At 36.1% G+C, this 26,282-nt stretch overlaps 1 protein-coding gene across 2 annotated transcripts in view; it reads right to left on the reverse strand.

Moving 5' to 3' along the window:
* The window catches only part of HGD (homogentisate 1,2-dioxygenase), a 78,894-nt gene that overhangs the window by 7,668 nt on the left and 44,944 nt on the right, over positions 1–26,282 (reverse strand). For both annotated transcript variants that reach the window (XM_074301340.1, XM_074301341.1), the window contains exons 7-12: positions 24,029–24,063; positions 20,916–20,995; positions 18,552–18,651; positions 14,795–14,919; positions 9,844–9,948; positions 5,648–5,774 (exon numbers count right to left, since the gene is read on the reverse strand). In XM_074301340.1, coding sequence (XP_074157441.1) covers positions 5,648–5,774; positions 9,844–9,948; positions 14,795–14,919; positions 18,552–18,651; positions 20,916–20,995; positions 24,029–24,063 — 572 coding nt within the window. The remainder of the gene's footprint in view (positions 1–5,647; positions 5,775–9,843; positions 9,949–14,794; positions 14,920–18,551; positions 18,652–20,915; positions 20,996–24,028; positions 24,064–26,282) is intronic.

Consider the following 26,282-nt stretch of genomic DNA (forward strand, 5'->3'; position numbering starts at 1 on the left):
TCAGTTGGCTCAAACCACTTTGGTCAGTTTTTATCAACTGTTATATAAGTAAGTATGATAGTGGCTACTATCACTTATTATTCTATGCAATACATCTTCAAACTTTATGGTTTAGGGACCCTTTACATCCCTAAAAATTACTAAGGAACTCTCCCAGCTACTCCAAACTTTTATTTATGTGGATTATGACTATTGGCATTTATTGTTAGAAGTTAAAATTTATTATTACGATTATTATGATGATGAAAATTATTTTGATTCAAGGACCCCTTTAAAGGGTCTCAGGGGTCCTTGGGAGTTCTGGACCATACTTTAAGAACCTTTGCTTTACACCTGTGCTTTTTCCTCTATGTCTGAAGTTGTAGATTGGAACTGCATTCAGCATTACCTTCAGAAGTCCCCTACCCTGCTCTTCTCAAGCCCATTCTCGGAAGGCTATTAGCTGGGAATGAAAAAAGAACAAATGCAATTTCTCTTTTTATAAACTATAGATAGATAATTGAAGGTTTCTTTTGCTAGTGAGGATTAAAAGCTAGAGAAAAGCCATTTGCAAGGGATTTTTGTTAGGAAGTTATCATGAAGTCCTAAACCTCTGTAGCTAGAGATGGAGCTCTATCTGTATTGGACACACTTTTAATTGAAAGAAATTGTTCAGGGTGAGTTTGAAAATTAAGTTCTGTTGAAGCCTTTGTAAGAAAGTCTGGTTTCTGGGTAGCTTTATGTGATGTTGAGAAATTTCCCTAACCACTCTGAACCTATGTTTCCATATTTGTCAAATGAGGACATTTAACTAGAGCTTTCCAAATCTAAGTCTATGAATCTATGAGTAAATTAGTTAAAGCTTAATGAATCAGGTACTTAATTGTATTTAGGTGTATGTATTTCTTCAACCTTTGTTTTAAAGTCTAATGTTTCATAATTTAATGGATCTGTGGTTTCATCAGTGTGGATGCTTCCTCCTATCAGAGTATATAATAACCTCTCTATGCATTTTATAACTTTCTCATATAAGAACCACTGCATGTGTTAATGGAACTTCTTTGATTCTTTATCTTAATGGTACCGATGTAGTCTTTCTGTTTTCTCAATTCTGGACTGAACTTATCTATTTGAAGTGTTTACCCAAGATATATAAATCTCTCTATATATACATGCATGCACATATACATGTGTATATATGTTTAGAGGTAGCTGTATGTATATATATGCAAGTATATGCATATATACCTGTATGTACATATGCATATATGTTAGAAAGATGAACTAGTTCAATGAACAGATTGTGCACCCAATGGTATGTCATAATCCAATAGAATGTAAGCCCCCTGAGAACTGGAAAGGTTTCATTTTTATTTTATATGCTTAGTAGCTAGCACATAGTAGGCATTTTAAACTCTTGTGGGATTGAATTTAGTCAATATAGGTTTTTCACCACCTCATTTTATTGTTTAGATTGTTCAACTAATCTCTTACGGATGATAATGGATTTCACCGAGGAGATTTAGTAATATCTTATGGCTTACTGCAGGGAGTCCTATGAATGACACATCCAAATAAGAATATTTAGAAAAGCTCATCAACATTTTCTATTTGGATTCTCTCTGTGCAAGATTTTCTCCATACCACTGCAGACACCTCAGGTGAGCATAGGTTTCCAGGGCTTTTGCCTCACTTGATGCTCACAGTCAGTAAGTTGAACAAAGTTATCTTTGTAGGTACATCTGTCATAGAATCTTGTATTATTTTAACATATGTGTGGGCAACACCTTATTTGAGAACCTTTAAAGCAGTTGGATTGTATATCATCTTTTAAAACGTCATAATTAGCTATTGTTCTGCTTCACTCTTGGAGCAGAGAACCCTCTTTTTATAGAAGAGGCATTTATTTGCAAATGGAAAAGTGAGCTTTGACATTTGCCCGGGTCCATCCTGCTTGCAGAATGTTTGGACCATGAGGCCGTCCACTTGGTGGCAGTTTATTCCAACCTAAATTCCCAAAACTAAGGGGAAATGCACACTACCTGAAGTTTAGCTCTGCAAACCAAACCTATAAAATGCTAGCCAAAGTCACATCCCCCTTCTCTCTGTGTGAATCCTAGCAAAGTGCCAAACCAAACCACTTTTTTTGTTGTTGTTTTTTTTGTACTTGGCTCCACAGCAATTCTGCTTGAAGCTCTGAGGAGATGACTCTGGCAGAACCCGACAGGAGGCTGGGAGTGTGACAGCCACAGTAGGGTAGGTGAGACTCTCATCACAGCTCCACTCTTTTTTCACCCATAAAGAGGAAATGTAGGAAATGGAATAAGTTTTCACATAAAATTCATGTTTAAAAAGCAGCCTAAGAGATAATGTTCATCATGGGTATATAGAATCAGGAAGGCTCAGGTCCCTTTTCCTCTGACACATACCTAAGGCAAATAAATAGCTTAACCTCTTGGGGGTCTGCTCCCCAAGTTCTCTAAGCCTCTGTACTCTGACATATATTGGTAGGAGTTTCCTTATCTTCATATTCTCAATGACACTGAGATTTTTCTCCCTTTGAAGAAGAATAGTGAAGTAACTAGATGGGGCAGGATCTCAGTTCAAATCCAGCCTCAGACACTTAATATTTACTAGCTCCAATTGCCTTGCAAAAATAAGTATGAGGTCACTTACTTTCACTCTTGTTTAAAGTGTTTATCCCCTTGCTAATATTCCCCATAACTGATTATCAACCTCCACATTGAGTGACAGTAACTGACTTTCTCATTATCTCATCCATTTCAATTGAAAGACTAATCTAAGGACTCAGCATTTTTTTGCTCTTTATCTTGAACTGAAATTCTCCATCCTTTGTCTTCCATACATTGGCCCTACTTTTGCTTTCTGGGATCACACAGAACTACCTAGTACTTTTATATGACAATCCTTCAAACATTTGAAGACAGTGATATTATTCTCCACTCTCCACTGGTCCAGTTTTATCTTCTCCAGATTTAAATCCAAATCCTTCAATAAATGCTCACTTGTCATAGGGCTAAGGGCCCTTACCTTCTTGGGTACCAGTTAGATATGTTTCAGTTTGTCATTATTTTTTCTGCAATGTGCCACTCAGGAATGGATGCAAGATTCTACTTGTGGCCTGACTGGGGCAGAGTGCCTCTGGAATCTTGTCCTGAGCATTCTATTTCTATTAATACAGCCTAGGATTAAATTGGGTTTTTTGGCTGCCACATCATTGACTCATAAACAGGTTTGCTCCTGGCTCCAATGTGCTCCAGCTCACTCTTTGCTGTTCCCAGTGAAGCCTGAAGGTGACCTTCATGGCTCAGTGGGAGAGAAGAGCAAGGCAGAATTCAGCACTGTTCTGAATGTAAATTGTATGTGTCAGTGGGTTCAGTGCTGGCATTTTTACATCACTTTTCACAGATAACAGGAGAACATTTCTTGCCTGTCTGATTAATGCTGAATTCAGTTAGCTAAGGTGGTTTCAGGCTACCTAGAGGCAATATTTTTATGGGAATAATTTCCTGTTTCACTCTTAAAATTATATCAAAGTTACATAGCTTTTTGCTTATTGCTTTAGCAATATTTTTTGACGTCTTTAGTAAAACTCACTTAGAATTAGTGGTTCTGCAATTGTAGATATGGCACAGTATAATCACATATTTATACAAAATATAATTGAAATCCATTACAAATTACAAGAGAAATATCTATGGTATCAGCAAGCATAGAGGCATAAAATAATAGATAAAGTACTTGGAATCAAGAAGGTTGGGGTTTGAATTCTGTCTTACATATTTATTAGTTTTATAAACAAGTCATTTAACTGCTAACAACCTCAGTTCTTTCATCTGAATAATGGACCTAATAATAATTCCTATGTCACAGGGTTACTGGGTGGATTGAACTCAGTAATATTAGGTGGCCCAATGGATAAAATGTCAGGTCTGAAGTCAGGAAGACTCAACTTCAAATTTGGCCTTAGACACTAACTAGCTATCATTTAAATTCTGCCTCAATTTCCTCTTCTGAAAAATGATAATAATAATAGTACTTACCTCCCAGGGCTGTTTTGAGGATCAAATGAGGTAATATTTGTAAAATACTTTAAGAATTTTAAAGTGTTTTATGTATATATGAACTATTATAATTATTTTGATAGACTGTACTCTAAGCCAAATTTTGGTTCCTACTACCTTTTAGTAAGGCATCAAATTTTATTAAGTTCAAATCTATAAACTTTCAGCAAAAAGTTATTTTAAGTCAAACAGACATGAAATGCTGAGTCATTATCCTGAAAGAGACCTTACTTCAATAGGTCAAAGATCACTAAACCTCATTCAGATGAAGATCAAATGACAGACATCAAGACTGCTGACTTCTGCACAAGTAGCCACAAGACCAGCTCCCCTCCCACCTTATTCTGATCTTCATAATCAGTAAATATTTATTAAGATCCTTCTGTATGCTCAACACTCACTTAAGGCTAGGGAAAGTACAAAGTTAAGTAAAATGTAGTTTTTGGGGTTAGAAAGTTTATTATTTTTGCCAATACAAATAACTATTCATGATTTCATGACAAATGAGATAGTTGCAAAATAAAATGCTTTGTGAGGTCAAAGAGGGGAAGAGGAATCAGGGAAGACTTCATGGAGGTAATAGCATTAAGCTGAGTTTTAAAAAGATGGGTAAAAATTTAGCTGGTTGAGAGAGAGGGAAAGAGAAAATAAGAGGCTAAATTCCAATAGATTTGTGTTGGAGAAAGCTATCTGCATCCACAAAGAGGACTATGGGGACTGAATGTGGATCACAACATAGAATTTTCACCATTTTTTTGTTGTTGATTGCTTTTTTTTCTTTCTCAATTTTTTATTCTTTTTTGATCTGATTTTTCTTGTGCAGCATGATAAATGTAGAAACATGTATAGAAAAAAAATAAAAAATAAAACAAGAGGCCAGTGTACAGCGTGTTTCCCTTTGGTGTGATAGGCACTATGAAGGATATGACAAAAATCACCAAAAACCATGACAGAAATCAATGTTAAAAAATCAAAAAACTAACAAATGGATCATTATTATTGCTTCCTTCCCATTTTCAACCTTCTTATCTTCTCTCTTTAGGAGACAGAAAGGGAGCAAAAGTCAAGGACAGCAAAGTCTTCATCATCACCATTGCTAGTGTTTACATGGTGTTTTAAGGTTTGCAAAGTGCTTTATGGATATTGTATCATTTGATTCCGGAAGGTAGATGTTATTGTTATCCTCATTTTAGCAAGAGGAAAGCATGGCAGACAGAGATTAAATGACTTGTCAGTTTTACACAACTAGTAAGTATCTGAGGCTTAGGAAGTATCCCAGCTTCCCTACTCCCACTCCAGAGCTCTGTCTGCTGCATTATTTGGTTGCCATGGGCCTCTCCGGCAGGGAAATTTGACTATCCAGGGATCCAGAGAGCAGGGATAGAGCCCTATGAGCTGGTCCAAGTAGACTCCTGAAACAAAACCTGGCATTCTCATAACTCCAGCATTTTCAGAAAATAGCTAGACCAATTCTAAGTGTGCAGGTCTCTCTGTTTTTGCTCCAAGAGCCTTACAACTCCTTTACTTGGTTCCTCCTTGGTTTTCTTGATTGTTTAACACACTCTATTAATTAACAGGCTTACTGTGATAATAGGGAGGTCGGAAGGTATGGTCACTAACTCCCCAGCGAGGTGGGAAGATGACAAAATCAGCAATTGCCACTCCAGGACGAAGCGACTTAGCCGTCAACACAGTGAAAATGGAAGGATCCTGTGAAAATCAAAAGGAAAATTACCAAATTTGGTGAGATACTAATTCAACAAAACCCCTCTTCTCTTGCTGGAAGTATCTTTTAGCTACAATTCACATTTTCCCTAAATGTTTCAGTTTTCTAAGCCAGACATCCTGCCTCCATTGAAGGTACCCCAAGGTGTCTAGACTTATTGGCCTTAGTATGCAAGTAATTAAACCTCTCTGGGTTTTCCCCCTGCTATGTTCTGTAGCAAGGTGCATTAACACTATGTGAGTGAAGCCAAAGCTGATTTTCAAACCACTAAGTTTGTGTCTTATAAAGCTTATGGTATATAATATCCCACCAAGTTAGGAACCCAGTTTTCTTATGACCCTACAAAAATAAGTACACACAGTGATCTTAAGTTAGATAGAAGGGGACAGTTAATAGCACAGTCAGTCCAGAGACTTTGGGTAAGAAAGTTAAAATTAAAATTACATTGAGAGAGGATTCTGGGAAGATGGCAAAGAGGTCAGAAATTTTCCAGCCCTCCAGATCTCCACCACAAACAAAACAAAACTGCACCTCGGGACAAGTATAGAGTGGTTAAAATACAAATAAGGGGTGGAGCAGAATAGTGGTCTTCCAGAACAACTGGACAAGATCTGAAGAAGAAAGGTACTAGAGTGAAGATTAGTACCTGTGAAGTATAAACACCTCCAGGTTAGTTCTGCTTAAACAAGAAGGGGATAAGAGCCTTAGGGTTAGATGGATTAGGAAGTAATCTTGGCTCTAGCCATAGGAATTTTTACCTCCCAGAGTGAGGAATTGGGAATCTGAGTCAAGGAATACTGAGGGAATCTCTGCTGGTAAGAAACACTAGACTCACATTATTACTCTGGTGAGTAAATATTATTGGATAAGTTATACTAGAAAAGCAGTGAAAGTAATACAGAGTAGTTAGATGTCATTATCAGAATGGCATGGAAAAATAGAATGACTGTAGAAAGGTTATTGGCAAGAAGGAGGAAGCATATTACAATTGGAGATAGTTTCACTCCTAATACAATCCTATCAGAAGAATTAGCAGAGAATTTAGGAATTAATTATCTATTCTGTGAAAGGAGAGCTGTCTAGAGGTTAGTAGACTTTTATGAAGTGGAATGTAAAAAATTAGCCAAATTTGAGGGGTTGGAAAAGGATGTGCAAACCAAATTATTAAAAAAGAAAAAGGGTAGGGGCAGCTAGGTGGTGCAGTGGATAGAACACCAGCCCTGAATTCAGGAGGACCTGAGTTCAAATCTGGTCTCAGACACTTAACACTTCCTAGCTGTGTGACCTTGGGCAAGTCACTTAACCCCAGACTCAGAAAATAAAAAAAAGAAAAGAAAAAGAAAAAGCTGGGAAATCATGAGAAATGGATTGGCATTTGGTTTCCATAGTTATGAAGATTAAATTGAAGAAATGAAACTTAATTCAGGAAACTGAAACTCACAAGGACATAAAAGAATAATCAAGGATGGAAGGTATCTGTCCCCGCCCCAAAAAAGAATGTAAATTCCTTAGGGGCAGGGACTGACTTTTGTGATTAGGGATGATGGCCTGAGATTTGAAAAGAATCATTTGTTCTTTGTCCTTAGCCCTCCTCTGTTAACTCTCCTCTTCAAGAATATAAACTGCTTGGAAGGAGGGACTGGATATGTAATGAAGGATGAAGATTCATGTAGTATAATTTATGTAGCATCCAATTAAGGAGGAATCAGGGAGGGACTTGTGCTTCAGGATAGGAAATGCTGCCTTTGGAGTTTCAAAGGTGCATCTACTCACTGAGGCATCCCTTCTTGCAAGAATGTAAAATAAATCTTTCCTGCATTCAAAACCAAACAAAAGAAAAGAAAAATAATACCAGACCCAACTATGCTGTGAAAAGGTAGCCTTAGGTAAGAAGGAACCAGCACATACCAGGTGAGTGCAGAAGCAATGGAGCAAGATTGCTGCTGTCTGCAGGCATCAACAGAAGGGTGGAGTTCTTGGTTTTAAGTTCCAGACCAGAGGGAAGAACTGAAGGAGAACCTGAGGCCCAAACACCATCCTCCATACCCCAGAACTAGAGATTATACCAACAAATCTGCTATAAAATAAGCAGGCAAAGGAGAAGGAACCATAGACAGTTCATACGGGAATAGGGAAGACCAGTGTTCATCTTCAGAGAAGAATACTGAAATTAAAAAAGCCTTTCCTACTCCAAATGGTCACCTGCCACAAAAGAATTCATAGAAGAACTTTTAAAAAGACTTTAAAAATCAAATGAGTTTGAGGAAAAACTACAAAACAAAATGAGAACAATCCAAGAAAAACACGATTATGTAAAGAAAGTCAACCAACTAAAAAACAAGTTCCAGAATCTTAAGGAACAAAATTTTTGAAAATTAGAATCAAGGGGGCAGCAAGGTGGCACAGTGGATAGAGCTCCAGTCCTGAAGTCAGGAGGACCTGAGTTCAAATCTTAGCCTCAGACATTTAACACTTTCTAGCAAGTCACTTAACCCCAATTGCCTCAGCAAAAAAGAAAAAGAAAAAAAGAAAATTAGAATCAGGCAAGGGGAAGCCAGCAAAGTTATAAGAGACCAAGAAATAATAAAACAAATATGAAGAATAAAAAAATAGAAAAGAATGTGAATCATCTTATAAGAAAAAAACAACAAATCTAGAGAGCAGATCAAGGAAAGAAAACAGAAGAATAATTAGACTACCTGAAAACTATGACCAAAAAACAATCTTGATATAATAATACAAGAAAGAATTAAAGAAGACTGTCCCAAAGTGTAAGAACAATAGGGGAAAGTAGAAATAGAAAAAAAAGAAAAATCTACTGATCACCACCTGACAGGAAATCATATAGGAATATTATAGCTTAATTCTGAAACTCCAGATGAAGGATAAAATATTATGAGAAAAAAAAAAAAAAACAAATCAAATACCAGAGTCATAAAAATCACATAGTATCTAGCAGTGACTACATTAAAAGACTGCAGGTCATGGAACATATTTATCAAAGAGAAAAAGAATTGGGTCACAACTGAGAATATCATACCCAGCAAAGTTAAGCATAATCCTGAATGGAACAAAAAAAAAAAAAAAAAAGATATTCAATGAATTATCATACCCGAATGTAATAGAAAATTCAACATATAAGATCCAAGGGAAATATCAGGTAAACACCAAAGATTAATTTCAAGGGATTCAGTAAGGATAAATTGTTTATGCGTTACACATGGAAATGGGAAATTTAAACCATAAGTCTAAGATTATCATTAGTAATCGGGTAGTTCAATAGAAATATTAAAGTAGAGTTGAGAAGGATGTGATCCTAAAAAATCAAAACTGTATAAGAAAAGATAAAAAAGAATAATTAAGTTATATGAATGAATTGCAAAAGCAAGAACTGACACAGAGGAACTAGAGGGGAAGGTGGGTTAATAGGTTCTAAAATCCTCACATACGGAATGGATTAAAGAGCAAACTACCTTCACACACACATATATATATATATATATATATATATATATATATATATATATATATATATATATATATATATGTATATATATGCTCTTTTCAGAGAGGCAGCTATGAGGAGTATTGTATTATTTGCTTTCTTTCCATTTCTTTTTCTGGTTCTGAACCTAAAGTCTGTGAATTTTAAACAAGTTTTATTGATGATTCTGTTTCAACTTAATTGGTTTCTTTTGTAATTCTGTATATTTAAATGGGTACATTTAAAAACATTATGCTGAGGAGTCCCCAGACTTCTTCAGAGTGTCAAAAGGAAAGCCTCATGGTAAAGGTAGGCAGAAGGAGTTTTTATGTCCTTCCAGGGATAGCAATACTCATTAACTGGATTAAGAGATATACCAATGCTGAAAAGGAAACATAACAAGAGGAAAGAGATGAAAAAGGCAATAGAGAAAGAACCAAATAATGATGAAGGCGCGAATTAATTATTTTCCTCCCAAAGGAAAGTATATTCTCTCCCCACTCTAACTAACCCCATCCCACTCTAACCATCTCTTTCATCCTGAAGATTTCTTCCACTTTAGGACTTACCGCATGGTCAAAGGCAACACTGTTGATGACCATAAAGTTCTCCAGATTGTATTTATAAGGAGTGTAGTTTCCATGCCATGCAACAACATTGAATGGAGAAACATCCTGTTTAATACGTAAACAAAGATTTAGTGCATATTTGTCAGTTAGGCAGCTATAGAAAAGAATGGCCTTACTGACTTCTTACTTACCTTTCTTCCTTCTCTCTTCCTTTTATCTCTTTCTCTCTTTTTCCTATTTGTATTTGGTTTCAGAAACTGAATTATTATTATTAATATTATCAATAACAAATTTATATGATACTTTATGATTTATAAAATATTTTACTTTATCTATTTTGACCCTTATTACCTTGTAAGGTTGGTACTATTGTTGTCCCCTTCTTAGAAATGAGGAAACTGAGATCATTAATTAATTTACCACAGAGACACACAACAAATAAGTATCTGAATCAAGATTTGAACACAGGTGTTTGGATGTATTTGCCCAAATATGTTGATATAATGAGGACAAGATATTTTAAATGGAAAATTCAAGTACTGCTTTTATATACCCAAAATTCTTGAAGATTTTGGGTAGATTTTTGCAATTTACTGAAGGGGAATCCAAGAGGCTTTAATGGAAAAACACAAACATTCTTTTTTTCTTATTATTATTTTACATGAGAGATGGCTAAATGGGGAAGAGACAGAATATCTATCTATGTGTAAATATAGATATAGATATAGTAATGAAGGCGATATAAAAATAAAAAGGCATTAATCATTTTTTAAAGGAAAGGCATGGACAAGAATTGTGATGAGATGGCATAGATGAGTAGATGTCTGTACTAGTGGAGATGTCTGTACTATGAGACCATGGATCTATTGAAATATAAAAACAAAAAACCAACCTTGGTTCAGGGAAAATCTTATCTTTACCTCTTCTACCCACTCATTTCCTTCTCTATCTATTCTCTGTAATTCAGCTTTTAATCACCCTAAAATAATCTATACTACTGAATGATGGAGAAGTATCTGACTCTATCCCTGTTTTTAGGTATCATTTGATTCTGCTTATTACTAAGTAAGCAGGGCTAGCTTGATGCTTCTGTTTGAATTCCAGAGTTCTGTGTTTCCCATTTTCTTCTTTTCTTCCAGAAGTCTCTAATATGCATCCATTGGCAAAGGGCTGCAGAAATCATCGAATACAACCTTTCAATTTTTAGATAACTAAACTGAGACCCCAAAAGGATGTCACTTGTGACTTTGGCAAAGTTATGAACGATCCATTGTTCTAAGCTGCCTCAGAGTGTGTGTGCCAACCTGCAATATATAGTCAGGAAAATCGCAATGTAAAAGAGATAACTGTAGTCATCCACCCAATACTTAATTTCCAGAAGTGAAGAACCTGCTATCTATCTCACTTTGCAACACTTCTAATTATGAGCAAAAATTTCCCCTTATATTAATCTTATATCTACTTCAATTCAAACATCTACCTATTATCCCCAGTTTTGTTTCCAATGCTTCAAATTTAAATCTAATAGGAGACCTAAAAATCTTTTTTTTTTCCCCAAGAAACCTAAGAAAAGCTTCTTTAAAGGTGTTCCCTAAGCTGTCTCTGGCAAATAGAAAAAAAAAATTGCTTGAATGTCAGAAATGTTTACCCAGAGACAATAGTTTGGGGCTTTGGTGCCAAGGATAAGCATTTATTGTATGAAGGAGTCCTTTAAGAAGGGTGGCCTTGGGAGCTAGAATTGCCACAAGAACCAGGTATAGCCAGACATGAGAGGAAGTGAGATAGAGTAAAAAGAACACCGAATTTGGAAACAGAAGCTTTGAACAGCCAGCCTCTTAATAGCTGTGTGATGCTGGGCAAGTTTTTAGACATTTTTCTGCTTGAATACAGAAGGCAGAATTAATAACCAATGGGTAGACATATGGGACAGAGACCAATTCCAGCTCAGTATAAGGGAAATTTCCCTAATAAACAAAAAACTAGAAATCTTCTAGCAGAGGATTAGGTGATCCCTTAAGGAAGCATAAGAGATAGGATTCATGATTTAGAAAGTGGTTGTATTAGATGACACACAGATATTTCATTCAGTTCATTTGTGATTTTAAGGCATTTTAGTTAGACAACAAGGAGAGATCATTGGTAATTAAAAAAAAAAACTTTTTTCATTGACAATTTTTGATAGTTATTAGAGTGAGGAAGCATGTGCATGCAGTTAAAAAAATAGATAATGAGAAAATTAAGGTATTTATCCCAGAAGTTTGATGGTAAAAAATAATACAGCATTGGCACAAAGCAAAGCATTGTATCAAGCACTTTTTTTTTTTTTTTTTTTTTTTTTTAATTGGAGTGAGGGGGATAGAGTCTGTGTCTGCTTGAAGGAGACATTGTAGATGGAGAAACATAAAGGATGCTGGGGGGTAGAAAGGATAAGTAGGAACACAGTTACTCTTAGTGGGAAAGGTATGTTAAATGAAGTAAAACTTTTAAAACTGTGAGTCATGACCTTATATGGGTTATGTAATTTAACATGGAGGATTTGCTTGCCATCTAGGGGAGGGAATGGGGGAAGGAGGGGAAAATCTGAAACACAAGGCTATGCAAGGGTCAATGTTGAAAAAGTATCCGTGCATTTGTTTTGAAAATAAAAAAGCTTTAAAAACATGGGGGGGTCTCAAAATTATGATTTATTATCAGTGAATGTTTGATTTGTATACCTAATCCTGAGTAAGCCACATAAACTGTGTGCCTCAGTTTTTCAGCTGTAATAGGCATAAAAACATCTACTTCCCAGGGCTATTATAAAGATCAACTGAGATATTTGTCTCCTGTTATACAGTAAGCACTTAATAAATCTTCTTGCTCCATATATGGGGAAAGTAAGACCTGTAAAAGTAAAATGACAAAACACAGGATCCACATAGTTATTCCATGGCATCTGAAACCCAACTCTTGGCCTTTTGCCATTATAGATTCTGCCCTTGCCTTCACACAACTACTACATGTTAAAAAGCCAGAGTGGTTTCCAAAGGGAACAATCAAGAGTCAAAGATGATAACTTGGAGGTTTAGAGAAAAGATGACAATTTCTTTCTGCCCAGGGACCACCTCTGTTCTCTATTCCCTGTGTTACCTTGAGTTAACTTATCTGGACCTTAGTGTCTTTAGATTAAAGGTGTTGGACCAGATGATCTCTGAGGTTCTTTCTAGCTATAAGGAATCCTATGGTCTTCATGGGGAGCCTGGTGGTGCCGTGGTTAAGCACTAGGTTTGGAACTTCCCGAGTTCAAATTAGCTTCAGATACTTTCACTGTCTGTGTGATTCTGGGCAATTGCTTAAAATCTCTCCCAATCTTCAAGGTTCAACTGATATGATATCTCCTTCATGGAGCCTTCCTTAATTCACTGAATTTGTGGTTTCATGATGGTAGGGAGCTCTCCATGGAAGAACTTCTACCAGTGCAGATATGAACTTCTCCCCATTTTACAGTCTTAGGGAAAACAGAATTGAATTAGCTCAGAAGAAACATGAGATACACAGTTAGAGAAGCACCTCAAATGTGCATAGAGACCATTTGTGCCCAACCTGTGGTAAAGCTTTCTGAACTCATATTGGTTTGATCAGCCACAGTGGGACACACTGTAACTCAGCACTAATATAATGATGTCATTTTGCTCATCTTCAAGAACAAAGGACAACAACCAACCAATCAACTAAGTGACTTTCCCAGGATCACACAGGTTATGCAGACATAGGACTCGATCCCAGCCCTTCAAGACAGCTTCCTAACCATTATACCACACTGTCTATCAATAGGAATTGTTATTGTCAACCAACAAGTACCCACCATATATCAGAAATTATTCTGGGTATGCAAATATAACATTAAGACCGTCCGGAGGGGGGGGGGGGGGCAGCTAGGTGGCACAGTGGATAGAGCACAGCCCTGAATTCAGGAGGACCTGAGTTCAAATCTGGTCTCAGATACTTAACACTTCCTAGTTGTATGACCCTGGGCAAGTCACTTAACCCCAGCCTCAGGGAAAAAAAAAAAAAAGATCGTCCCTATCACAGGGAGCTTATATTCCATATTACCTTAGATGTTAATTTTAAGTCCCTGGCTTATGCCTATCACTTGATTTATTTCTGAGTCATTTTCTATCATCTGTCACTTCAGGAGAAAAATTAAACACAAAATTAACTTTTTAAGACAAAGGTTGCTCCTTCCTGAGACAGTAACATAAGAAATGACAGAGCTGCTACTTACAGGATCCTCAGACTTTCATCCTTCCTGACCATAACATTGTTTTAATAAGCCTTGATTTAGGATTACTCTGCAATCTCAGGACCTTGGGAGCACTCTGAACTGTTCCAGATCTTCTTACCTCATAAGTATAATTAAGAAGATAAATATGCTATTGGAAAACATATTATGAACCCCAAATTTAAATATAAACTCTTAAAAGTATCCGACATTTTGTATTATATAGGATTCTCTTCTCCTCCAATAGTAGAGATAGCCCATAATTGACTGTTACAGTATTTCACCAAGCTAATTTAATTGTAGCTAGGTTTTTTGAGCTATAGAGTAAAAGAACCATAGTATTATGTGTGAGTTCTCAGGAGATACCTATAAGGGGATACACTAGCATTTCAGAACAAGGAGTGCCCCTCCCAAAGGCAGATGAAGCTTTTTCTGTAAAGCCTTCTCCTCAGAGTCTAGGACCTTAAAGATAGTGTTTTGTTCGCCATCACAGTGAAGCAATAACAGAGCCTGGATTAGAAGCCAAATCTTCTGAGATCCCTCTATTCATTATATTCTACTGGGATGATTCAAAAATTTATTTTGGCTACAGGACCTAGTACATCGTCAATATGTAATGTTCTCTATTACGTGTACAGATATTGAGAAGAGTAGAATTTTCTTAGTTTTTCACGGAGATAATAGCATTACCTGTTTGGCAGCAAAAAGCTTGCCCTGGTATTTATTAACCACTGTGTAACCACCTGGCACCTGACGATCTTCATACCAAGCAACAGGCACCAAGAAATCTCGAGGGTTAGCCAACCCATTGGCACCTGAAATGAAAAGACACTAATGGTCTTGTCAGTTACTTCTTAAATTCTATCTAGGGATTTTCAAGAGTAGACATGATATTTTTAAAAAATATTTTGTATAATTTATTATTAAATTTATGTTACATTTTTAAAAAATAAATTTTTTGATCTGTTTCTTACTTCACTATGGTATCCAACATATCATTTCCTTTTTCCTTATTCAAGAGCCATCCATATAACCCATACAACAACTAGTATATTTTTAGAGAGAAAAATAAATCATCACCACTGGTCGATATATTAAAGAAGTATGAAAACAACATGTTACATTTGTGGCCCTTCCCCTTTCATGAAGTATTTGAGTTCCACTTGATCTTTATAATTTGGTTACATTTGCTTTTGATTTTTTGGTGTGCTATTGTTCTTTCCATTTAAGTGGTTATAGTTACTGTATATATTATATTCTTGGCTCCATTTACTTAACTATTTAAGTTCATATGAATTTTTCCATGTGTCTCTGTATTTATCATACATATACAGAGACACATGGAAACATCTCTCTCTATAAAAAATTTCATTCATTTACCATACTTTTGCTTAGCCATTACCCAATTGTTTGGCATCTACATCGTTTCTCATTTTTAGCTATCACAAAAAGTGCTACTATTAAAATTTTGGAGTATATGGGGATGTTTTGTTTTTTTTTTTCTCAACTTTACTTTTTTTTCCAAAATGCATACAAATATAGTTTTCAACATTCACCTTGCAAATGTTGTGTTCCAGATTTTCTTCTTCCCTCCCCTAGACAGCAAAAAATCTAATATAGATTAACATGTGCAATTCTTCTAAACACATTTCCATATTTGTCATGCTGCCCAAGAAAAATCAGATATGTCTTTATTCTTATCAGATAAATTTGCTGCAAAGATTTCCCCCATTCAACCACTTCCCTTCTCATTCTAAATGCATTAATGCTACTATGCATTAGCTTGCAGTTTTGAGTGATCAAATTTATCTTTTATTTTTTGTAATTGTCTCTATCTCTTGTTTTATTAAGAATACATCTCTCACTTATAACTGTGAGAGATATGTGATCTGTTTTTTCTTTTAAATTTTTTATGTAGTGTGATCTTTAATATTAAGGTCATGTATCCATTTAGAATATGATGTGGAACATGGTTCAAGGTGTTGGTCTAAGCCTTTTTTTTTTTTATTGTCAGAATGCTTTCCATGTGATAACAGAGACATGTTTTCCTTTTCTGTCCCATTTAGAAGATGCCATAAAACTTTTAATTCTAGTTTCTCCAGAAATTTGTTTAGCTCCACATTTTTCCCTTTTGTTTATTTTTCTGTTAGATTTATGCAAAACTGATAGAGGAATACTGAAATTTCCTGTTACTATTGAGTTGCTTTCTGTCTTCTTGAAAGTCAGATGTTTCATTTATGAATTTGGATGCTAAGGCATTTAAATTGAATGCCTTTGTTTGTTATTTATGGTTTCTTTCAGTATTTTATAGTTTTTTTTTTTTGTTTATCCCCTTTTATTTTTTGAGTGTTTGTTTTTGCTTTGTCTAATAGCATGATAGCAATTCCTGTTTTTTGGAAATCCCCCATTTTCTCAGTTTTATTTTATGTATGACTTTTAAAAATGCATTTTTTGTAAGCAACAGGTTAGTCCAATTGTCCTCTCTTTTCTATTTTATTAACCAGTTTATCCATCCACACGTATGAGTTAGGTTTATATTTCCTCTGTCTCTAATTTTTTTTTAATTATGATTTTTTTCCTCCTTCTGTAAACACAATATGTTCCTTCAGTTACTTAATTTTTATTAAAGGTGGTCCTATTCCCATTGACTCTCTTTCCTTCTCCCATTCCTTCTTTATTATTTTTAGGATTTTTATTATTAGTTTCTTTCTGCTGATTTTATCTGATTATATATTACTTCTACTTTTCTCCCCTCTCAGTCAGTAAAGTAAAAGGGAAAGAAAAGAACCTGTCAGCTAGACCATTCTTCAGTTTTTTAATTTTTATTTTGTGCACCTCTTTCCAAAAAAGGATTTCTCTCTTCACTATCTACCTTTTCCTTCTATTTATTCTAGATCATTTTTCTCTGATTCATGACCTCTATCATCATCTGATCTTTCTTTTTTCCTCTGTATTCTTCATACAATCAAAGCATTCAAGGTATCATTCTACCTCTGTCCTCTAGGTACTTTTTGCTACTGCTTTGTAGAGCTTACCCTATGAATTCCCTTTTTCCATAGTGTCTCACTCCTAGAACAATGTCAATTTTAGGAGTCAAAGAGTCTACTACCTTATGGCAAAACTTCCTATCTGGTGTCCTCTCCCCCACCAAAAAAATTGCGTAACTCTCTCTTGTTAACTTTTCCCCCCTGCATTTGCATGGAAATCTCCCTGCATCCATATTCTCCCATTCTCCAGTTGCAAATTGCCCCAAGGGTTCCAACTTCCCTACCTTACAGAACAAGTAGATTTTCAGACAGCAAATTCCCTAGGTTTCATCAAATATAAGGGCCTTATTTCCTTTTATTCACAATAGCATCATTTGTAGAACCTCCTCCCACATCCAAAGTAAGGTGTCCTTCTTTCCCCCGACACATTTCCCAATCTTTCTCCACTCCTCCCTTCCTTCCCCCTGTAGGTTCTTTTCCTTGGTAGCTCTTAATTAGATTCCGATACATCTCTCACTCTTCTCTTTTCTCATGTTCTTCTCTCCTCCTTTTATGTACCTGCTGATGTTATAGTGTAGTCCCACAAAAGAAGCATTAACTTGTAGGAAAAGTATCATCACGTTCTGTCAATAATTCCCCCTTTGTCTCCTCACTGTTACCTCTACCAGATTTCTGCCTTCCCCTGTCTATATATATGTAGAAAGAAGTTTTTCCCTGGTTTTTATGTTGTTCCTCCATTGCTGTTATATTCTTTGATATTTTCATTTTCTCCCCCTCCACTTTATTCTCTTTATCATTCACTTTCTGACTCCCTCCTTTCTGATGATGATTTCTTTGGAGACTTGATCTCAAAGTGTCTCAGTCAGTCACTATTCTAGGTTCCTGCTCTAACTGGAAACTGTGTTATTTTTCTCAGACTTTTGTGAAATCATAGGTCCAGATCAGAAAAGGAAATAGGTATGGACTCTGATTTCATTGCTATAGGGAATACTTATATGAAGATGCTGTTTCTAATAATGCAAGTTGACACTGTCTATTAATTTAAATTTTGAGGATTATAAAATAAAATTTACTAACATATTAGTGTGTATGTCAGCATTAGAGCTTGAGTTTGAATCTTCCAGAATTTAAGGTTGGTTCTCTATACACTAATGTCATGCAGTTAGACTGAATATAAATATCTGTGTGCGTGTATGTAGCTATATGTAGCTCAATGTTACTCTAGTCCTACCCTAAACCTTATATCAATGAAATCACATCTATCTTCTATATCTTTATCCTTTAATTCTATTCCAGGTAACAGTTGGACACAAAAAAGCCTCTCCAGTAAGAAAGAAAATGGATTTATCAAAAGGCAAATGAGGGCCTAAATGAAAAAGTGAGAGAAAAGGGTATCAGGTTTTCTTATTATTGACAATATTCTACTGAGTGATATTTTGAGATCTAAAATAAGTCTTTACCAATAGGTCCCAGGTCAGGCAACTCAAAGTGAACTCCATAGACTTCTAGGATGTAACCTCTGGTCTCCTCAAATACATCCACGCTGAACCTCATTCCTCTCTGGAAAAAGAAGCAAACATTACGGTTCCTCAAAGAAATCATACCTGCAGGGACAAAGAGGCCTCATATAGCCTCCAAATGCAAAGACTACATTTATCCAAGAGGCCTTCAGGTTAGTGTGAGTCAGAGAAGAGAAGTGAATTTGCAATCACATTTCTGTTTCTACATAATTTTAGGATTAGAAGATTGGGGAATAAACACTTAAAATGTACTTCACCCCTTACAACTTGCCAAGCCTCAGGGCTCCATTTAGTCCTGTTTTGACTACTAGCCAGCCTGAGAGACTCATCATCTACCATGACATAGGGGTATCATTTCCACTGAGTCCCTTCCTTACTTTTTTATTTCTTGCTCAGAGAGTGAAAAGCAAACCAATATCACCATGGCTACCGCAAAAGTATGTGACAATCTACTCTTCTATAAATTTACTCAGAATGTCTGTGATTCTGAACATTAAGCCACCTTGGCCAAAGCTCCTTTCCCTGGCCACTACTCCCCAGTGCCTCATACGTATTAATGTCATTCCCATGTTTCCAGTGTCCCTTATCCAGCTCTACCTTAACCTTCCATTCTGACCTCTGAAGCCTCTTATTCTATTGTTAACATGTTGTCCTTCCTATGCTCTTCCCTTGAGAAATTAATTTTTAAATTAGTATCTTATGTTTATGTTTCCAATTACTCCAACATAGTCTTTGTGGGCAAAGACTCTGGATTTTGTCTTTGTATACCTGGCACTTACTACAGTGCCTGACACACAGCAGATACCTAATAACTGCTTACTTAGTTTGACTCTCAGCTTGAGACCATCCTCTCCTAGGGGCCAACCTAGATTAAGCACAAGACGGAGCTTCTTCAGATCTGACTCAATGAAGTGTCTCTCTCTTTTTTAAATGGTATTTTATGTAAAGACAATTTTTAACATTCATTTTTAAAATAAAATTTTAAGTTCCAAACTTTCTCCCTTCCTTTTCTTCCCTTCCCTTTCCCCTTCCTAAGACAGTAAACAATCTCAATAAGGTTTCAATCAAGCCACTCAACCTCATTCCTCTCCTGAATCATCATGGGAAAAACTTTGCTCTATGGCTTTATCCTATTTTGAAAGAAATTTGTGGGAATTTGATTTGCTTAAGTGTAATGTGTATATGTGTGTGTGTGTGTGTGTGTGTGTGTGTGTGTGTGTGTGTGTGTGTGTGTATTTTAAGAAAAAGGTTTTCTTTTTCTTTTTTCTTTCTTCTTTCTCAATGAGGGTTAGAGGTAAGGGGGAGGAGAAAGTAAATTCTTGTTGATTAGATAGATTGATAAGGCATTCATTAAGTGCTTACAAAATGCCAGGTACTATGCTGAGTACTAGGGATACAATTAAGTAAAAAAAGAAAATCAGTTCCTGCCCTCAAGGAGCTAACATTCAAAGGGGAGAAGATCATACATAAAAGGGACCTAAGGAGAGGTGGAAAAGATTGGAGAGTCAGGAGAGAGCATAGAAAGAACAAATTTCAAAAACTCAATCTTAATAAACAATAACAACAACAAATCAATCTGCAGGATATAAGGAATTAACCCTACTGATCCATAAGCTCTTTGGCATCTCTCTGTCTTTCTTTTCAGCAACCAGAGTTGCTATTTAACCACTGAAACAGTAAATGCATCACCTCATTCCTGGATTATTGTAATAACCTGCTGGTGAGTCTGCCTGCCTCAAACCTCTCCAGATCCATCCTCTATTCAGTCACTAAAGTGAATTTCCTAAAACTTGTATGAGAGAAGGCAAAGAACACCCTTTCTCCTGACTCAATAAATTTCAGTGGTTTCTACTGCTTCCAGGAGCAAATACAAAATGCATTGACCTTTAAAGTCCTTCATAACCTAGTCCTCTCCTACTCCTCTCTCCAAAGTCCATTCTTCAAATCTATGACAATGGTCTCCTGACTATTTTGGGTTTGGGCATTTTCTCTGTCTCCCTCGCTTGGAACATTCTCCTTTCTCCGTTATATTAACTTCCCTGGCTTCCTTTAAATCCCTAAGCCCCAACTTCTAAAAGAAGCTTTTCTCAATCCTTGAGGGTAGGGGTTGTCTTTTGTTTCTTTTTTATACCCCCAGTACTTAGCAAATAGTGCTTGGCACAAAATGGGCACTTAAATGTTTATTGACTGATTTATTGATCCAAATGCCTCCTTGCTTCTGTTGGATTTAACCTAAACCTGGAAAGGGCATATGTGGGAATGGTGAGGGGGGAGTTGGATGGAAAGGAGAGATATTTTACTTACTTGAATGACACAGATCTCATTGGGTTCCACCAGCATCTTGCCAAACTCAGTATAAATAAGAAGCTTCCCTAGCTGGGGAACTGAAGAGAAAGACACATTTAGAATTCTAAGGGACTAGAAATTTTTCCATCTCTGCAAACATAGAGAACAGAAAGCTAGGTTTAAGGGTGAACTTCCAGTTGATTAAAAAATAAAAAGTATCGAATTCAGGGCCCTGGAGGCTGACAAACAGTCAAAGGAATGAACTGAACAGTCTTCTAGAAGTGATAAGTACATTCTTAAGAATTCTTAGGTTGAGTTTGCCCTGGAGCTCAGCTGTTGGCAGTAATGGAGTAAGAGAGGAAAGGAAAAAGCTGACATTTATTTGGCCTTTATAGTAATCTATGAAGTAAGAGTTATTATTATATCCATATAATTATATGCAATATAATTATATTACAGATAGGGAAAAATGAAGTTCACAGAGTCTAAATGATTTGTATGGTCTATGGTCAAACAGATGATAAATCTAAAACAGGATATGAATTCAGGTCTTCCTTACTCCAAATCCAACAATTTATCTTTTACAGTGAAAACCATTCCTATTTGTGGTTGCTCTAGGAGACTGGTTCATACTTGTACTTTCTTGTACCTGTAGATTGAAGGAAGATATAATAGATTTGGGGAAGATTCTATATCATTTTGAAGTTTGCTATGAATAGTATGACTAGAAGTTTGGTCCGATATACATGTGCCTATTATTCACCTGTCTCAAGCATATTTTTAATCTATTTAATCTATTCTCCTTTCCATTAGAAAGAATACTTTGAAATTGCAAATAATTCACTAATGTAATTCAGGGTCTCTGGAATATCTGCCATAGACTTGCCCAAGTTCAGAATGGCTTGAGTCCAAATCTGAAGAGGTCAGTTGCATCAAACAAATTTTGGCAATACTTCTTTGGCTCACAATCTCTCTTCTGCTGGGACTGCTTCCAAGGCTAATCTGATTGTCAAGAGAATATCTCTTTCCAAACAAGTCACCCAAATTTAAAACCTCAGCGTCATCCTGGACTTCTCTCTCACCCCACATATGCGATTGGTTGCCAAATCATGCCATCTCTTCCTTCATTACATCCAGTCCCCTTATGTAAGTCCCCTTCTCTGCTCTACCACATCCATCATTCTAGTTCAAGGCTTTATCGCCTCTCACCTGGATTGTTGTAATAGCCTTTTAACTTAACTCCCCTCTTTAAGCCTCTCCCCATTCTATTCCATATCCACATAGCTGCCAAAGTGATTTTTGCTGCAGTAAAGTTCTGGCCACATCACCCTCAGGGACCTCCAATAGTTCCCTACTGCTCCAGGATCAAATATAAATATAAATTCATGACCTGTTCCTTTCCTACCTCTTCAGGTTTCTGCCATTGACTTCCCGCAATATACTCTATAATCTACAATAGCTTACTTGCTATTCCTTATTGATAAGTAAGTTTCCATCTTTAAGTTTTTATGCTAATTGTCCTCCATGCCTAGCATGGTCTGTCTCCTCACCTCTGTCTCCCAGAATTCTTAAATTAAGATTTAGTTCAAGTACCATCTTTTGGGGGAGTTGAGTCCTTCCCCTGTCCTTAAAAATGCTCTGCTCTTCCTCTCAAATCAATCTTTCATTGATTCTGTATGTATTTAATATGTATCTAATAATTTACTTGCTAACCTCACCTAGAGGGGAACTAGAATCTAAGTTCTTTAAAGATAGAGACTGTTTGTGTCTTTTTTGTACCTCTAGTCCTTGGCACATAGAAAGTTGTTTGTCTTTCCCATTCAAAGAGGATCAAAATAACATTATGATGTTAGAGTCAACATACAGGTATCTGGGCTAGAACAGATTGTACCAATACAAACTTGGAAGGCTCTATTATACTTTGGGCACTAATAGTCCATTCCCAGTAATTATTTAATAAATATTTGTTTATTAGAGAATTATTTTTACATCCAGAGAAATCTATACTATTCAAGAAGAACAACCCTCCACCCTGGAGGGGGCAGGATGACAGATTTGACTCACTGAAAGAAAACCAGAAAGATCCCAGCACTACTATGGGATCAAAGGTAATTCTACCAGAAGATCTCATTCATTGCACATAAATAAAAATGTCTTGATCCAAAGAAACCTAATTTTCTAATCCTTTGGATCTATAGGTAGCTTTTTTATATATTAAATTCTCCATCCTTTTTTTTTTTCTTGACTCTGCTAATAAACCCATACATGGCAAGATAAGGAGCCTTTGAAATAGATATTCCACCTAATGTGGTTAATTCATCAGACACTATACAAAAGAGAAACAAGCTGGACCTAGGGAGATTCAGAGTTCCATATGTAACCCCCTTTTCTATTCTGTTCATATGGAAAAGTTCACATTTGTTGGCATTTGTCAATTTCAGAGTAGCTACATATAGATGCAAAGGATTTGGGTTCAAATCCTGATTTTAGTTCTCTGTGACATTAGTAGTCAATTAACTTCTCTGGGTGTGGTTTTCTCATCTATAAAATGAAGGGAATGATTCCCTAAAATCCCTTTCAGTTCTAGCTTATGACTACTGAAAGAAAACCTTAAAAATTTTGTCTACCAAGGAGTGAAAATTTCTTTTAAATTGTCCCGAGGCCAAATTCAGAAGTATATAATAGTTCAGGTGATCATTATGTATTTGTATATTCAAATAATGTATGCATATATGTATATTTGCTTATAATAATATGTGAAATGCCCAGATCTTATTGTCCTATCTTTTCTTGAACAATTGTATTGTATCCAAGGGTTCATTTCATCTTAATTTTTCTCTTCATGTCTTCTTACCTGAGCCAGATGTCCTGTGAAAGAATGGAAGAGCTCAAAAAGATAGACACACAGAGCAAAAGAAAATAGAAGATAGGATCTTGAGAAGCAGCAACACTTTTTTCTGGACCGTTAACGAATGGGTCTTTAGTTTTCAGATGACTATATAAGGCTAAACTGTTGGAAATTAGAGAATTTAGGAAAGAAGTGCTATTTTTAAAGTACTAGGAGATAGAAAAGGCAATTTGTGGCTAGAGACTACTTGAGAGTCACAGGAAAAAAGCTCTTTATAACTTACCAATCAAAAAATCACCATCTGAATTGTAAAAACATCTGGAAAGAAAGTAGAAAACAATTTATAAGATGTTCAATATCAGCAAAATAAAAGCAAAATAAGGAGCAGCACAGTGCTCCAAAAACCAAATGGGATTTGAAATCAGAGATTCTGAATTCTAACCCTGCTTCTGACAACTTGTTCCACCCATGGGACCTTTAATAAATCATTCCCTCTCTCTTGGTCTCATTCACTTTATCTTTAAAGTGAGGTGATAAAGATGGCCTATTAAACCCCTTCTGCTTCTAAAATTCTTTGATCCTAAATGTAGCAAGCATGACAAGTAGATACTAGCTGGTTTCAAAATTAGGAAGAACTGGGTTTAAGTCTTATCACAATGACAAAAACTGGTTGCAGGATCTTGAGCAAGTCATTCAGACTATTAAGGCTCCCAGACAATTCCAGTACTCTCTAAGTGGCTGGAGATGGATCTGAGTTATTAGTAGGAGGGGTTTCTTAATGGGAGCTTCTTGCCCAAAGGTGAGGTAACTGTTAGGATAGAGGGTTTCTCTAGGCACTAACCATGAGGGAATGTGAAGAACTGTATGATTGCCTAAGAGTATTCTTTATCCATATATGAGCAGACTGATAATAGTGTGACTATACTCTCAAAGTAAATCATTTTAGTGTTTGGGATATGCCTATTTGTAAAAGCTTGCAGGAAAGTACAGTAGGAGTGTTTAAAAATGTCCTTCTTCCTTTTTTCTCCCTTCCTCGCCCCTCCTGTCTTCCCTCCATTTCTTCTTTCCTTCTTTTCATCTTTCCTTTCTTCCTTCCTTCTATTTATTAAGATCATTCTTAATAGGTTAATATCCCAAATATTGATCTTTGGGAGGAAAATTTATAGTAATTACAGATTACCTTCATGCTAGAAAAATATAGAAAACAGCATGCATTATGGTTAAAGAACAATGAATGGAATTATTGGTGTTACCCAACAAATGTTGGAGTACATTTAGAGAACCCTCTAAATATATTGAGGTTTTAGGATTCCCTGTACAAGCTAAAAAATGTTGAGGTTCAGAGTGTTGGACTGCAAAAGTATTTTGGGGTTAGGGATCAGTGTCACAAGAATTTGTAGGTTTAAACTTTCTCCAAATCAAGAGGCAAAGTTTTATTATGCTGTTAACAGCTGGCTAAAGCCATATGAGATTTTTAGCAAGGACAGTGGTTTTAACAATTAACAAGGGCTTTCAATTTTAACAACTGACAAGAGCTAGCAACTTAAAATTAACCATGGAAAGATGTCATTAGGGAGGAAGGCACCATTAAGGCATGGCAACGAACCCTCACCCCACTGACTGGAGCTAAACCTTTAAAGGTGTTAGTTAAAAGAACTGTAGCTTCTTTTATAGGGGAAATATAACCTCAGAAGTTGACATCGTAAGTTGTTCTGACTGGATACAGTTACTATGGAATTATGGTGGTTTTGTCAATGCAAAGAATTTGCTAAAAAATCAACCTGAAGTGGGACTATAATAAAAGCCCATTTAAAGAACAAAATCAAAAGGTACACTTATAATCTTCTCAGTGTTCCTCCCAGTTTACCTCAGGGAGTAGCACTGTTTATAGAAATTTAAGCTCTCTTTATCCATCTAGCTACCAAGGACCAAGGACCTTTCAAAATCAGACCTTGCATTCAAGTCTGGGTTCCGACTCTACACCAAAAATGGGGAAATCACTTATCTGAGCCTCAATTTACTCCTCCTTGAAACAGAGATAATAAAGCTCTTTGCCCCAGAAGTGTTTTTTGTTGTTGTTGTTGTTGTTTTGTTTTGTTTTGTTTTTGTTGTTGTTGTTTGTTTGTTTTTGAGGAAGACATTTTAAAGTTTAAAACAGTTTGTAAAAAAGAACTATTATTACCTAGGGAGATTTGTAACTTATTGACAAATTGAATTATTTAATTGATTCCCTTCAAAGAATGCAGGACTCAAATTCCTTATTTGTAAAATGAAGAGTTTAGAGTAGATGATCCTTTCTGGGGCAGCTAAGGGTCAGTGGATATAGTACCAAGTCTGAAGTCAGGAAGACTCATTTTCCTAAGTTCAGCTCTGGCCTTAAACCCTTACTAGTTATGTGATCCTGGGCAAATCACTTAACTCTATTTGCCTCAGTTTTCTTATCTGTAAAATGAACTGCAGAAGGAAATGGCAAACCACTCCAGTATCTTTGCCCAGAAAATCTTAAATGGGGTCATGGAGTAGGACACAAATGACTG

Source organism: Sminthopsis crassicaudata, chromosome 3 (genome assembly GCF_048593235.1).
Source record: "Sminthopsis crassicaudata isolate SCR6 chromosome 3, ASM4859323v1, whole genome shotgun sequence".
NCBI classification, from domain to species: domain Eukaryota; kingdom Metazoa; phylum Chordata; class Mammalia; order Dasyuromorphia; family Dasyuridae; genus Sminthopsis; species Sminthopsis crassicaudata.